Raw genomic sequence first — 15,307 nt, 5'->3', positions numbered from 1 at the left:
GCAGCCAGGGGAGTGCTTAAGTAAGAAAAACGACTGAGTCTTGATAAGAATGGTGAACTCAGTGGCATTTTAGCTTACATTTTCCCATCTCTGCTCCACAGCTCAGCGACAGCCTTGAAAATAACCGCCTGCATTCCTGGTGCAGGTTCTGAAGGGCGTGGAAGGGACCTCATTCACAAGGAATTCTAGTTATTTGTTCCCTGGAAGACTGGCTGGCCTCTATCTTGTCTGACTTGGAACCTGACCAGTGCTAAAGCGGTGTGATGTTGAAAACATTTATAGGCAAATGTTTTAATCACTGCTGCCTGATGCAGTGCCTAAGAGCAGGGGAAAATATAAACTAATTAAAAATCTTGGGAGGCAAGCCAAGGGAACTAGATGCTTTGGGGAGTAAGGTCTTTGAAAAGCTTCAACATATTCCTGAGAACTTAGAAGGTCATGTGCATGCTCAGGGCTGTGCACATATTCAGGAAAGACCTGAATGATCCTAAGTGCTCACCTCTGGCTGACCTTTAAGCACTGTCCAAAGAGGAACTGAAGTTCAGGCCAAGTTGTAAGCTGCCTGGCTGAACGCTGAAGGTGTGTCAAGCACACAGCACACAGAGCTCATCTGCAAAGACTGGGAGATATTTTTGGCTCCAGGTATCTAAGAAAATCTCTGTGCAAACACCAGCAAACCACTAGGCTAATGGAACAGAGATTTCAGCAGCCACACAAAACATAGAGACATAAGAAAATTAGTTCAGCGGCAAAGTCATTAACAAATGTATAACAGCTATAACAAACAGCAACCCTGGGGCGGAGGAAGAATCTGAAGTTGACCTAGGAGACATCTGTAGGACAGTGACAGCAGAATCCATTCTTAAGCACATATAAAACACTGTCCAGGACAGACAGTATGTTAGACCACAAAACAGGTCTCAGTCAAGTTTAAAATATCAAAATAATACAACACATGCTACATAGCCACCATGGAATAAAATTAGAAATCAATAACAAAAGGAAATTTAGAAAATTTATGCCTAAATAACCAATGGGTCAAAGGGAAATTAGAAAATACCTTGAAATGAACAATAATGAAACAGTACACCAAAACCCAGAGAAAAATTTATAGAAGGAAATGCTTACTTTAAAAAAAGACCTCAAATTAGTAGCCTAACTTTCCATCTTACGAAACTAAAAAAAGCCAGCCAAACTCAAAACAAGCATAAAGAAGGAAAAAATAAAGATCTGAGTTTTAATAAGGGCTAGAGAAAAACAAAATATAGAGAAAATCAATGAAACAAAAGCTGGCTCTTCAAAAAGACCAAAGAAATTGACAACCCTTTGGCTAGATTCACCAAGAAAAAAGATTCAAATTATTAATCAAAAGTATGAGAGGGAACATTAATACAAACCTTAGAGAAATAAAAAAGATCATAATACTATTTATATGAACAATTAGTATTTCAACAAATTAGATAACCTAGATGATATAAAGTCCTAGAAACACACTGACTATCAATACAGACTCAAAAAGAAACAGAAAATCTTGAATGAAGCTATAACAAGACCTTGAGTTAGTAGTAAAAAAATTCTTACAGAGAAAAGTCCAGGACCAGGTGACTTCACTGGTGAATTTTACCTCATGTTTAAAGAAATAACACTAATCTTTCTCAAACTCTTTCAAAAAATAGAAGGAGGAACCACTTTTTAACTCATTCTGTAAGGCTGTTATTTCCCTAATACCAAATCCAGACAAAGACATAACAAGAACAAAAAACTAAAGGCCAATATCCCTTATAAAAGTTGGTGCAAAAATCCTCATCAAAGTACTTACAACTGAACATAGAGTTGCCATATGACCCAAGAGATGCCCAAGAAAAATGCAAAACAAACAAACAAACAAAGCAAGGTAGTGATGAGCGCCACATCAGGGTGAACCCTGAGCACTATGCTAAGTGACAGAAGCCATGTACACAACAGGCCACATATTGTATGATTCCAGTTACATGAAATGCCCAGGCAGGTAAATTCATAGAGATAGAAAGTAGGTGAGAGTTTGTCAGGGATCGCGGGGAGGGGAGTAGTGAGGAGTGAATGCCTAACTGGTATGGGGTTTCTTTTGGGGATGGTAAAGATATTCTGAAGTTAGACAGTGGTGATGTTGTACAACACTGCGAATTATACTAGAAATAGATACTAAAAATTACACTTTTTGAAATAGTTAGAATGGCAAATTTTATGTGTGAATTTTTTCTCAACTAAAACAAAAAATTTTCCCCAAATTTAGTATGTTGGTTCTACTTGATCTGAAATCACTTTGCCTGTATATAGTGAGGAAACACAGCCATCCATCCTGACTGCCTCGGGATTCACTATTTCTTTCCTTGAATGAACTCTCCTCTCTTTGTTCCCTTTAGAATGCTATCCATCCTTCAAGATGCAGTTCAAACGCCACTTTCTCCACGAAGCCTCCACATGCTCCACATTGGACACACTTCTTTCTCCTCTATGTGAGCCCCAGCCCGCTGTCTGCACAACACGCCTGACATGGAATGCATATTCATGGCTCTTGTGTACACTTCTCTATCAGGTTATCTCTCTGCTGGATACACATTCCTTTAAGGACAAAGTGAGTTTCCTGTACCTCTGCATCCTCCTCAAGGCCAAATGCTATGCCTGATACTCGCGATCGTCCTCAGAGATCTTTAAAGCAGTAAAGATAATTCTTCTAAAGCCTGTTCCCATTATGCATTTCCACACAAGCAACTGTGCTAAGGCAAAAATTCTTTGAAGTGCAACAAATTTACATTAAATAACTTGAGGATTAGATATCCTTTCAGCATCCAATCACCATGGAAATCTCAGTCTCTAGCTATTAGATACACTGACAGCTGGACCACCCTTAAATCCAGTTCACGGGGATTAAAATGTTGACTCTCAGCATCTGTAAGAACCATTTGCCCTTAAGTACTTGAGAGAATATTAACGGAATTATCTTTATTAATATTAATGAATTATCTCTCATGATGATAGATGGAATTCAAAAACTTCAAGCAACACCTAATTCAACGAAATGGAACTACCACAGCACTCTGTCATGAATGCAATTTCCACAGTGTTTACAGTCACAAGAGTGACACTTTGTGAGAACATAACAATTCTGCTTCTAAATTACAAGCTACTTTGTGCATCCCTTTGAGACAGTAGAGCCTGGTGGTCATGATATTCGTGCATTTATTTATTGTCTCATTACCCCTCGTTCTATGGTCTTCCTCCTTAGCAGCTTTTTGACACTTGGGAGCGGCTTCTTTAACAACATGGTGGCTTCATTCATTCTTCTGACTTGAGAGATTAAGAAAGACGGAACCTGGAGAAGAAACAGAGCCTGAAAAGAAGGAAAACATGTGGATTGACCCTCCCTGGTAGAGTCTGTCTTCAGTTTTGTTTACTCCTTCTGGCCACTCAGTATCCAGGAACCAGGAACTGTGGTTCTGTCCTCATAAAGATTAGGAAAATCTATTAGGATTCCTGTTTCAAGGAAAATATGTTTGGGAGCGAGCAGCCCTATGGAATGCAAAAGACACCACCAGGAACCCGGGATCATGTCTCCCATCTCCCCCTGTGATTGAGGGCACTGCTCGCTCACCAGCCTTTATGTTTCCTGGGTGGGTGCCGGTGGACGCAAGAGGAACATCCAGGTCGTCACATCGGTACTCACCGTCCACAACATCTCCTGGTACTTGAGCATCAGACGGATGATGTGGGCAGCAGTGTTTGCTAAGAGTAATTCTTCACAGTCAGAATGTTTGCTTCTACTGAAGAAAAGATTTGGTGCCATGACAGTAGAAATGTTCCATATACTCATGCGATTTTTTGATTCATTGGCAATGACTTTATTGAAGAATGTCATGAGGGCCTAATAAGAAGCAGCACGGGGTCACACATTTATAGTTGTAAATCATAAAAAGGCATTGCTGATTACTGTCATTCATTTCTGTACCCACTCACCAGGCCTCTAGAAAATGGTCAGAACTAAAGAATGGCTAAACATGTCACGTTTCTTCTTTAATTGCTTGAAAGTGTGGATGAGAAATGTGAAGAATTTATTCATTTCTCTGCTTCATAAAAGTAGCTCCATTTTTTATGGAATTTGTCATATTGGGATCACTATAAATAATAGTTTGCATTTTCTTATTTTCTTTTATTTTAAGCAAGTTTGACAGATATTAAAATTAAACAATAAACAAGGGAGAAAAAACACTACAGCTCAAATAAACATGAAATGCAGTTTTGTTGTGAAGGAGGAAAAGTAACTCACTCTTAATTTAAGGCAATATTGTTAAAAATATTTTCTGTTTCTTTGGGAAAGAAAAACACATTTTAAAAAACTGAGCTTTAAAATAAATAAGTTACGAAGTAAATAAGTTATGGGGATATAGCACATAGCATGATGACTATAGTCAATAATATTGTATTGCATATTTGAAAATTACTAAGAGAGTAAATCTTAATAGTTCTCTCAAGAAAAAAAGATTTTCTGTAATGGTGATGGAGGGTAACAAGACTTACTATGGTGATTGCTCTGCAGTGCATACTAATATCAAAACATCATGCTGTATATTTGAAATCAATGTTATATGTCAAAAGTGAAAGTCACTCAGTCATGTCCAACTCTATGCAAACCCATGGACTGTATAGGGGTCCAGACTGTATAGATTCTCCAGGCCAGAACACTGGAGTGGGTAGCCATTCCCTTCTCCAAAGGATCTTCCCAACCCAGGGATGGAACTCATGTCTCCCTCATGGCAGGCGGATTCTTTACCATCTGAGCCACCAGGGAAGTCCCAGAATACTGGAGTGGGGAGCCAATCCCTTCTCCAGAGGATTGTATGCCAATAACTCAATAAAAATTTTAAAAACAAAGAGATTAAAAAATAAAACAATTTAAAGAATAGCAACAACAAAATGAGTATCTAATTTCTCAGTTCACAAATATGTCAGTTGAAAAGCAGAAAACTTTTATTTTGGGGGTGTCATTTTTCCGCTGCTTTTCAATTTTGGAGTCTTTAGCAGACCAAAGGGAAATGCTTATATGCAGTTGCTCTCACTATTGAAAAAAAAAAGCAAGCTTGATAAAAGTTTGGCTGGGCCACTAACATGTAACAGCCTATCAGAACTTTCTGAAATTCACCAAAAGGGTTGAAATCCTAAAAGGAGAGGCTCTTCGGTTTTCCAAGTTTGATTTCTGTACAGTATATGTAACATATGCACATACTAGTGATCACAGCTACCGTTTATTTGTGGGTTAACTGAGAGCCAGGTATTATTTTTAGTACTTTACATACATCCACTCATTTCATCATCACCCCCAAACCCTGGGAGGTAGGTACTATTATTTAATATTGTTTTACAGTTACAGAAAGTAAGGTGGGGAGCGACTGAGTAGCTTTGTCCAGTGTTACGTAAGTAAATGGCAGAGCCAGGACTTGCCCAAAGAAGCCTAACTCCTCAGCCAGAGCTCTTAATTTGCACAATGCACTAGCTTCATCTTCATTCCACTCACAATTTACAGTGGAAGAGAGAGAGTGAAGAGGACGTTCTATTAGAAATGGGCTGAATTCTTTAGTCATTGCTACATCCTTGGTGATACGAAAGGGGAGATGACATTTTCACCCATATATCTGATACCAAATTAATTTTTTTGGAAAGAAAAAAGTTGTTCAGATAAAGGAAAGAAAGCAAAGCTACTAAATTTCTAGCTTTTGGAAAATTACCAAATTGTACTAGAAACAGACATTTGCATGCCTCCACCTATTCCTCGTCTTGGGTGGAGGATGTAATACAATTGGCAGATGGTTTCACCGGAGGAGAAAAGGTCCTCACCAAGCTGAAACGTCTGACAGGAGGCAGCACAAAGGATCAGCTTTGTTTTCAGCATCGTGTTTACTGGCCCCCAAAGGACGGGCTCTTTCCAATTCATCCTCACCTCAGTTCACTTAAAAGAACCTGGCACCTGCTGTACTTATAACTAATTTCCTACTGTATGCAGAATCAGGATCAAAACAGCAACAGAAACCCTGATCTTTGCAAACATAAAGAAATGAATCTGAAAGAAAAGGAGGAATATTTTGGATGGAGACCTATGGAATATAATTCTATGAAATGTTCTAATGTTCTAATAAAGGAGAAATAACTTTTCTCAGCTTAATTTTCTTAATCTGAAAAAGGTCAAGGTCCAATCAGGAGATCTCTAAAAACCTGATTCTATCATTCTTTAAATTGAATTATGGTAAGACATGAACATTCTAGAAGCTTCATTTAAATCAGGGTTTCATTTACTTCTGATGTTATTCCATTTAAGCCTTCCATCTTGGCTTCTTCCTACTCCTAACCCTAGCCCAGTGCCTGGCACATCATAGACACTCAGTTTCTCTTAACAGACTGAATGAATGAATGAAACGGAAACGTTCAAAGAAGATTCTGGGACTCATATTCTTTCCTGGCTTCCTCCGGGGAACAGCTTGCTGCAGGCTCGACTGGTTGATAAAAGTTTGGCTGGGCCACCAATGTATAAACGCCTATCAGAACTTTCTGAAATTCACCAAGAAGGTTGAACTCCTAAAAGGGGATGCTCTTTGGTTTTCCAAGTTTGAATTGTGTACGGTATATGTGACATACACACAGTTTTCATTTTTCCACCTGGGCCGTTTCTTCTGACCAGTAAGAGTTGACGGCAGACCGTAAGGTTGATACAACCTACCTGGGCTGTGTCCCTGTTGGCATCAGGCAGTGCCATGACCATGAGGTGTAAGGCTTGAAACTGTACTCGGATGTGAGGCCCTCCTGACAAGAAAACAGAAATACCCACGTGTTGAATAACGCTAACGCATCCTGACAGTGTCTCTTGCTAACTAACACCGAGGGGCACAGGAGGTCCCCGACAGCTTTCAGTGCTAAAGACTTGGGTTTTGTGACCAAGAACGTGAGTCTGTTCCCTTGGACAGGAGACGGGCTCTATCAACTCCTTTTTAGCATCCCAGAACGCCAGTGCTGGAGCAGGTGGCCAATGAGACCCTCAAAATAATTCTGGATCCGTGTGACACTTCCCTTTTCAAAGCACTTGCACAGACCTTGCTTTTACTTTGATGCTATTAACAGTTGGCCTAAGGCTCGATTCAAGACAACATAAATCTTATTTCCACATAATGAGGCAGCCAAGCACAATTATTAGGAACACAAATTCTAGAATCAGATTCAAACTCTGCATCGACTACTAAGTCCCTGAGTGACCTTGGGCAAGCTATTCAACCCGTATGCTTCTAGCTTATCACCTATAGAATGGGGACTGTCATCATTCCTACCTCACTGGGCCCTTACCAAGGTTAAACGAGTTAATACATAGACTGTTTACATCAGTGCCTGCACAGTTACCTACATCAGTGCCTGCACAGTTACCTCTGTAGGTGTCATTATGATCAGCGACACTGACTTCAGATCTTAAAGGGATGTGGATGGAAAGCGAAGTGAAAGTCGCTCAGTCGTGTCTGACTCTTTGCGACCCCATGGACTATACAGGCCAGAATACTGGAGTGGGCAGCCTTTCCCTTCTTCAGGGGATCTTCCCAACCCAGGGATCGAACCCAGGTCTCCTGCATTGCGGGCAAGTTCTTTACCAGCTGAGCCACAAGGGAAGGTGACCACAGCTGGATCACTTGAGATTCTTGACTATTTTATTCCTCGGCAGTGACAGAAGGTGTCGCCAGAGGGTTGGCATCCTACTCCTGTGTGCTCTCAATGCTGGCTCTTTCCCTGTTTTGGGGAAAAGATTTTAGGAAAATCCATCCAACAACGGGATAATCCACAACCGGCTGTGCTGAAAATGGAGGGTAAGCTGGAGCATCCGGCTTTGCCCGGTTCTCTCTGTTTTCTCCCCAAAGTGGTCTCTTGGTGGGGAGGCCCTGGAGGGAAGCATGCAGTTCTGTAATCCCTGGGGAGCTCTCAAGTTGCAGGAAAATCTATCAATTTACGGCTCAGTGGATAAAGGCAGTCAGCTGCCTACAGTTACTTGGCTTTACAGTAGTGGAAACACTCTTGTGACAAGTTCCTAGGTCACAGGAGGTCATGGGCACCCGAGTTAAGAGTGGATGACTGATGTGAGTAACCACGAAATGAAGGAACAGTTGGCAGGAGTATTTATAGGCTCATGTCATATTGCCCAGCAAATCCTCATGTGGATTTTTAAAAATTTATGTCAGATTTGTAAACAAAAATGACACAGGTCCAGGTTGCTTTTAAAAATGGCTAATGCATGCTGACGTGAGTTTGTCTGAATCACAGGCACCATCGGGAGCATGTCTCAGCATAAATGTTTGGGGACAGAGAAGACATGATTTTAATGCATATCTTCCAGACTGTCTATAATTTTCTAATGCAACCCAGAAAACCTCTGGAGGAAAACAATAGATGCAGATGCAGGCTCTGTATTTCCATCAATTCCAGATAAATTACGAAATCCCCTTTAAGATTAAAAATCTAAACTGGCAAATAATCCATTTTCATTTCCCTTAGGAAACCTGGCCCTGCACGGTTTTGTGGTTAATCGCTTTGCAGTTAATTCATTTATGGCATCCTAGTTGAGTCTTTTCCCCGCCCTGCCCTGAGGTCATTATTTTCCCAAAAAATTATTAAAGTTGTCTGGAAAGTATCTAAGGTTTGATTGATCAACTATTAGTCTTCTAATTTTATGGGAAATTTTTGGACCAAGTTTGAAAAGGGAAAATGAAAAGTGGAAAAGACTATATTTTAGAGTAAAACTAGGGGTGGCTTAAACACAGATGTCCACTGTTCTTCCCTTCAGAAATCTCATTAAAACTAGAGCTTACCCCAGGTGGGAAAAAGGCCATTTTCCCTGCTGGTCACAGCCCAGAACTCTGGGTTCCCTGCAGGGTTGGCTGGTATCAAATTAATCACTGCAATCTAGTATTTTCCACTTTCAAAGTCACATAGAGAAACCTGGACCCTCCTGTGAACCTTCTCAGGATCTTTTCCAGATTCTTTCCATTCCCTGAAGCACACTGGCTTCAACATCTGAATAGAGGTATGAAGAAGAACTAAATATGATTTCCTTCTTAAACACAATTCTCTGAACAGGTCTTATATGGGAGACTGATTCCTCCTTGCATAATTTCCTGAGACCAAAAGAAAAAAAAAAAACTAGAACAAAAAATCCCTCTGTGGCACCCTTTGTTTTGATGAACTGTTCAGTATATAAGCTGCAGATCAAGGTGAAGCTAAGACTTCTGCAGCCCATCTTCCAGGACAGCAAACTTTACAGAAGCTCCTGTGTTTCTGACTTACAAACAAAGAGGTTCTGCTTCTGCCATGGCTGAGTAAGCTCCTTGACAATCAACTCTCCTTAAGATAACCATAAACTCTGGGCAAAGTACAAAAAGCAGCCACACAAGGCTGTGGAGAATGAACAAAGGCAGGCAGATTCAGGACAGGACCGGACACTTAGAATTAGGGAACAGTGGAGGGAGAGTGTCTAATCGCCTGGCTTTCAGTCTGAAGTCAGGCCATAGAGAGCACGGCATAAGGTGGCTAAAATTCCAAAAGAAAGCCCCAGTTTTTCTGGCCTGAACAATGCGAGAGCTGGGTTCAGGATGACCACACTGGGGAGTTATGGGGAATCCCAGAAAGGTCAAAAGGTAGAAGGCCCCAGTTCTGGTTTAAAATCCACCCAAATCTTGGCTCACCCCATAAATCATGCATATGTGGAGTAGCACAGGTAAAGATTAACAAACTGTCTGCTTAAATACAAACAAAAAGCAAAACCATCCAAAAAATCCAATTCTCTGGAGAAATATTACAGAGTACAGGGTCTCAAAAAAAAAAAAGCCACCATGTTACAGATACAGTTTAAAGTTACTTGACATAAACACTGGCCCATTTTCAAGAGAAGAGACAAATCAACAGAGACCAACCCTCAGATGACCCAGATGTTAAAACTAGTTATGAAGTAGCTATCATACTGACAGAACTAGTAAAGTAGTTATCATACTGATAACTATGCTCAAGGATGTGAAGGAAAACAGACTTACAGTGAATGAAAGGACAGGCAAGGTCAATAAATAGAAAATAGGTATAAAGTAGCCACTGGAAATTCTACAACTGGGAATATATTGGGTTGGCCAAAAACTTTGTTCAGATTTTCTATAAGATGTTATGGAAAAAACCTGAACTAACTTTTTGGCCAAGTCAATACAATATCTGAAATTAAAAAAAAAAAAAAAAAGAAAGAATAAGAGAAATAGTTCTCTCTGTCACAAAACAAAAATGCTACATCTTACAAAGAACAGAGACACTGGTCACAGCATGTCAATTAAAGCTTAGAAAAGTCTCTAATCATAATCTCTTCTCTGAAGACATAAAGGATTGTTTTATGAATCTGGTTTAGTTAAACATTTTAAAGATTGAGAACCAACTAATTTCCAGGACAAGTTTTGTCAAAAAACTTCGGATGTTGTTATTATTTTCTTTCATTGTGGTTTTAAGGATTTGATGGTTCTGGCCAACCTGCCAAAGGTTGTAAACTGGCAGATACTGATAATACTTGTTATGTTCATGTAGTGTTTTAAAACGTCAATTTTTGGCTCACATTCTCAAATTACCAATAAGACTTTCATCATTAAAGCCTGGATTTTGGCTTTCACTCCTGCGTGGTAACCTCTTTGAGAACTGAGCAGTGGCCAACCTCTTTATATGGATATATCTTCTCAGTCGGGCCATGGTCTCTTTCTGTCCATACAGAATCACCATTTACTTAGCAAGCTTATACATATGTAGGCTGTGAACCCTGAATTCCTCAGGTTAGGAGTCAAAGCCCACACTATGTAACACCTTTCCACTTTTCTATATTTCTCTCGTCACACCTTCTTGAATACTCAACCCTTAGGAGGAATTTACTTTCTTACTGCCAAATACAAGCCATGCTGACCAGTTTCTATACTTTTTTTAATCCAAGTACCTTAGCTAAGGGCTTCCCAGGTGGTGCTAATGGTAAAGAACCCACTTGCCAATGCAGGAGACCTAAGAGACACAGGTTCAGATCCCTGGGTCAGGAAGATTCTCTAGCGGAGGGCACGGCAACCCATTCTAGTATTTTTGCCTGGGAAATTCCATGGACAGAGGAGCCTGTTGGGCTACAGTCCATGGGGTTGCAATGGGGTCGCAAAGAGTTGGACATAACTGAAGCAACTTAGCACGCACACACGCATGGATCTCAGCTAAGGCCTCATCTATGTGACTTCATAAGCTTCAGAAACACTATGCAATATAGTAATTTTCAGAGACAAAACTCTTTCTTGTTTCATGCTACATCATCGGATCTAGGACACTGGATTTAAAGAAGGGAGAGATCTTCTATTTTTGAAAGACTGTTATATACCAGTCACTGTCTTAGATGTCTTCATTCAATATTCACAACAACTTTGACAAGTAGTTATTATCTGTAATCTACAGGGGCAGCCATAAAGCTCAGAACGGCTGACTGCATGGTTAACAGATGTTTGAGCAGGAATTCATATCTCAAGACCTTGGTCCTTCTACATCCCTCTCTGCCTTTTAATGATTATGAAAAGTTACTCATATTCAACTCTTTGCAATCCCATGGACTGTAGCCCACCAGTCTCCTCTGTCCATGAAATTCTCCAGGCAAGAATACTGGAGAGGGTGGCCATTCCCTTCTTCAGGGGATCTTCCTGACCCAGGGATCGAACCAGGGTTTCCTGCACTGCAGGCAGATTCTTTATCATCTGAGCCACCATTATAAAACCCTCTAAATCCTAATGACCAGACTTTAAATATATACATGCAAAGAGATGACAGTTTACCATCAAACTCAATACTTCGCCAAGCACTACCAGGAAACAGCAAATGTATACACTTATGATCACATCTGATTATGCATCTTTATTCTGCTCTGTGCCACTTCATTGACCTTGTATCTTATCCATTCGCATGTAACTTCTTCCACCTACTTTCCATTAGAGTGATGAAGGCAGGTATATATTCCACGGGAAAGAGAGAGGTGGGCAGTTCTCTGAAAAAGGCTTTCAGCATCACTGCAGCTTCTCTATGGCACATTTTCTCCCATTTAAACTTGTCAGCATTAAACTTGGCATCCAGTTCTTCACGGTATTGCTGAAAATCAAGGAAAACAGTGAGTTTACAACCTGATCCCCCTCTCTTCCCCTTTAAAAACTGTCATTACACAAACTATTTTTGTAATTAGATTGAAATGCCAGTATCTACTAAGCTCCTCTTTTTCAACACGATTGAAGAACTGAAATAGCTCTTTCTGAATGTATTTTTTAAAAAAAAAAAACATTCTCTAAAATCCTTTTAGAATAATGCTAATCTTAAAGTAATTTGCCATCTGTACAAATACAAAAGTTCTTTACTCAGATCATAGCTTCATTTATATCGTTTTGGCAGAATACTGACTATCCCCACATGATAAATGCACTGCTAGATTTTGACAAAGCCTCTATTTCTTTTTTCCCCCCAATGATTCCTTTCTTCTGCCACCTCATCTTGTACTAATATTTCTAAATTCAATGAAGGATGTATGCCTCTTGGCTGGTTTACATACAGAATGAAAACTAACCCAACAAAGGAACTCTGACCTCACTGCAACATGCATACCCATGACGTCTTCCTGGAGCAAATACAGAAGTTTCATGCCAAGCTGGACACATGTCTTCCACATGCCTGCATGCTTGCCCGGTACTTTGTAAGGTTTGGAACACTGTGTTAATACTTTTTAAAAAAATCACTAAATGTCCTTAAGTTGATTTGGGTTATCCATTTTAGATTATTAACTCATTTGATGGCCAGTACCCCCAGGGCATTCTATTGCTCCCTGAACTACAGGGTTTACCAATAACACCAGGCAGTTATAGTCAGTTTGCCAACTAACAATAACTGCTTCAAAAAGGATACTTTAAAAAAGAAAACTGTGAAAAATCCTTAAGGCCTTTGCTTTATTCTCAAGAGAAACCTAAGTCTTCCAGCCTTGAACGTGCAAGAGAAGCTAGAGGATGACAAGGTGAGATTTATCATCCATCTCTGGTGGCCGGGTGGAAAAGTGATCTGGTGATGGAGGCGGGGAGCAGGTGAGGGGCTTGGTGCTGGTGGGGATAAGGCTGGGGAAACCGAAAGCAACCGCTGGCATTTCTGGTGACGGATAATCAGCGACTAACCTAGGTGAGCAGTTGCAGGACAGGAAGAAGAGGTGGCATTTAAGCAACACCCAGGAGGGAAAATTCTCAAGGAGAGGCGATGGGTTGAATATGAGACTCAGAGGGAGAAATAAAAGTCCAGGATGGCTCTCAGATTGCAGGCTGGGATAATGGGCAGAAGGAGGTGCTATTGACAAGAAGTGGAGGGGGAGGAGCCAATGTTTCCCTGTCCCACTGCCCGAGAGCCAAGGGGAAGCTGGTTTTCAGGAAGCACTGGCAAGAGCAGGATAATTCAGATCCACTTCCACAGACCTATGCCACAAGAGGCTGGCTGAAACACTAGGTGACTGTTGTTGAAAACTTCCAGTGCTTCCCTGTCACCTACGGGGAAACATGGCCCCAGGATCAAGGGCAGGCTCTAGAACCACACTCATTAAAATTTTTTTTTTTTTTACTGTGGTAAGAGTCACATAATATAAAAACACTATTTTAACCACGTTTAACTGTGCAGTTCTGTGGCACTAACTACATTCACATCATTGTCCAACTCTCACCATCATCCATCTCCCTAATATTTCATCTTCCTAAACTGAAACTCTGTCCCCAGTAGACACTAAGTCCCCGGCTCCCTGCCGCATCTTCCAACCGCCCCTCCCCCAAACCCTGGCATCCATCAAGGTACTTTCTGACTCTAGGAATCTGACTCTTAGGTACCTCGTATAAGTGGAATCAAGCAGCATTTGTCTGTACCTACTGTATACTGGAATGCATTCTTAAGGTATAACCACATTCTTTAGGTGTTTATCCTGGTTCCACAATGGTCTAGTTGAAGGCCTGTGAAGTTTCCCACTGCATAACAGGGATATTCAAACAACCTTGCAGAGATTAAACTGGATAACACAGAGCTCAGGGGGCGGGGCATGCCCACAGAGAGCGCTCAGTAAGTGCTGGCCGCATTTACCCTCCCTCGTCTCTGCTACAACCTCTAGTGTTATTACTACGAGAAACCTATGTGTATGTGGAGTGCTATTCGGGGAGTAATGGCACCTCGTTCTGTCTAGAGGGCCAACAGAAAGGAGGGGAAGGACGCCCTCCCTGAGTTTGGAGCAGAGCACATTGGAAGCTGGTGCAGAGCTCCACGGTGTCCTAAACAAGGGACCAGATGAACCAGGGGCCGACTCTTCCTCACCAGAGATGGGTGGATGTTTAAACTGTTAATGAGGACGCTAGGCAAGGATCCGGAGAAGGCAATGGCACCCCACTCCAGTATTCTTGCCTGGAAAATCCCATGGACGGAGGGGGCCTGGTGGGCTGCAGTCCATGGGGTCGCTAGGAGTCGGACATGACTGAGCGACTTCACTTTCCCTTTTCACTTTCATGCATTGGAGAAGGAAATGGCAACCCACTCCAGTGTTCTTGCCTGGAGAATCCCAGGGACGGGGGAGCCTGGTGGGCTGCCGTCTATGGGGTCGCACAGAGTCGGACTGTGCGACTCTGTAGGACTGTACGACTGAAGCGACTTAGCAGCAGCAGCAGCAGGCAAGGATCAGGAGCCAGGGCCTTAAACCTCGTCTGAGCAAATATCCATCCCGCTTCTCCTCCTGAGGTAATTTTACAAAAATGCAAATAACCCACCTTCAGCCTCAAAAAACCAGTTCAGGGTGGGAAACCAGAAGACCAGGTAACATCCTCACAAAGCATTTAGAGCAGCCTCTGAATAATTGAAATGAGTCAAAAAAAGAAAGCCATGCACGTCAAAGCAGTCTGCTTTCTTCCATAAAATATATTCCCCAGTGTTTGGCTCAAATTTCTGTCATTTGTGGAAAAGAAAATTACTGGAAACACCGAGCCATTAAATTGGTTCCAAATGACCCAAGGCCTCACGTCCAGGATGGGCTCGGTGGTTGGTGCCCTGAGAGGCTAAATCCGCAGCTTCCCCCAGGGATGCTTCCCTGTAAGTCTAACCAGGCTCTGAAAGTACAACCCACAGTGATACCTGAGGGTTAGAGTCAGCTACTTGGCACAACTTGACGATAATTATGAGGGAGATTTTTTTTTTTAAACTTTCTTTCCCCAAGCAC

At 41.4% G+C, this 15,307-nt stretch overlaps 1 protein-coding gene across 2 annotated transcripts in view; it reads right to left on the bottom strand.

Annotated features, from left to right (window-relative positions):
* Nucleotides 1-15,307, bottom strand: part of ARHGAP28 (Rho GTPase activating protein 28) — a 139,704-nt gene that overhangs the window by 11,179 nt on the left and 113,218 nt on the right. For both annotated transcript variants that reach the window (XM_010818945.4, XM_010818947.4), the window contains exons 12-15: nucleotides 12,024-12,186; nucleotides 6,746-6,828; nucleotides 3,704-3,901; nucleotides 3,239-3,352 (exon numbers count right to left, since the gene is read on the bottom strand). In XM_010818945.4, the coding sequence (XP_010817247.1) occupies nucleotides 3,239-3,352; nucleotides 3,704-3,901; nucleotides 6,746-6,828; nucleotides 12,024-12,186 (558 nt within the window). The remainder of the gene's footprint in view (nucleotides 1-3,238; nucleotides 3,353-3,703; nucleotides 3,902-6,745; nucleotides 6,829-12,023; nucleotides 12,187-15,307) is intronic.

The sequence above is a fragment of the Bos taurus genome, chromosome 24, assembly GCF_002263795.3.
Source record: "Bos taurus isolate L1 Dominette 01449 registration number 42190680 breed Hereford chromosome 24, ARS-UCD2.0, whole genome shotgun sequence".
Lineage (NCBI taxonomy): Eukaryota > Metazoa > Chordata > Mammalia > Artiodactyla > Bovidae > Bos > Bos taurus.
The sequence above is the reverse complement of the archived record's forward strand: the minus strand, read 5'-3'. Positions and strand labels throughout refer to the sequence as shown.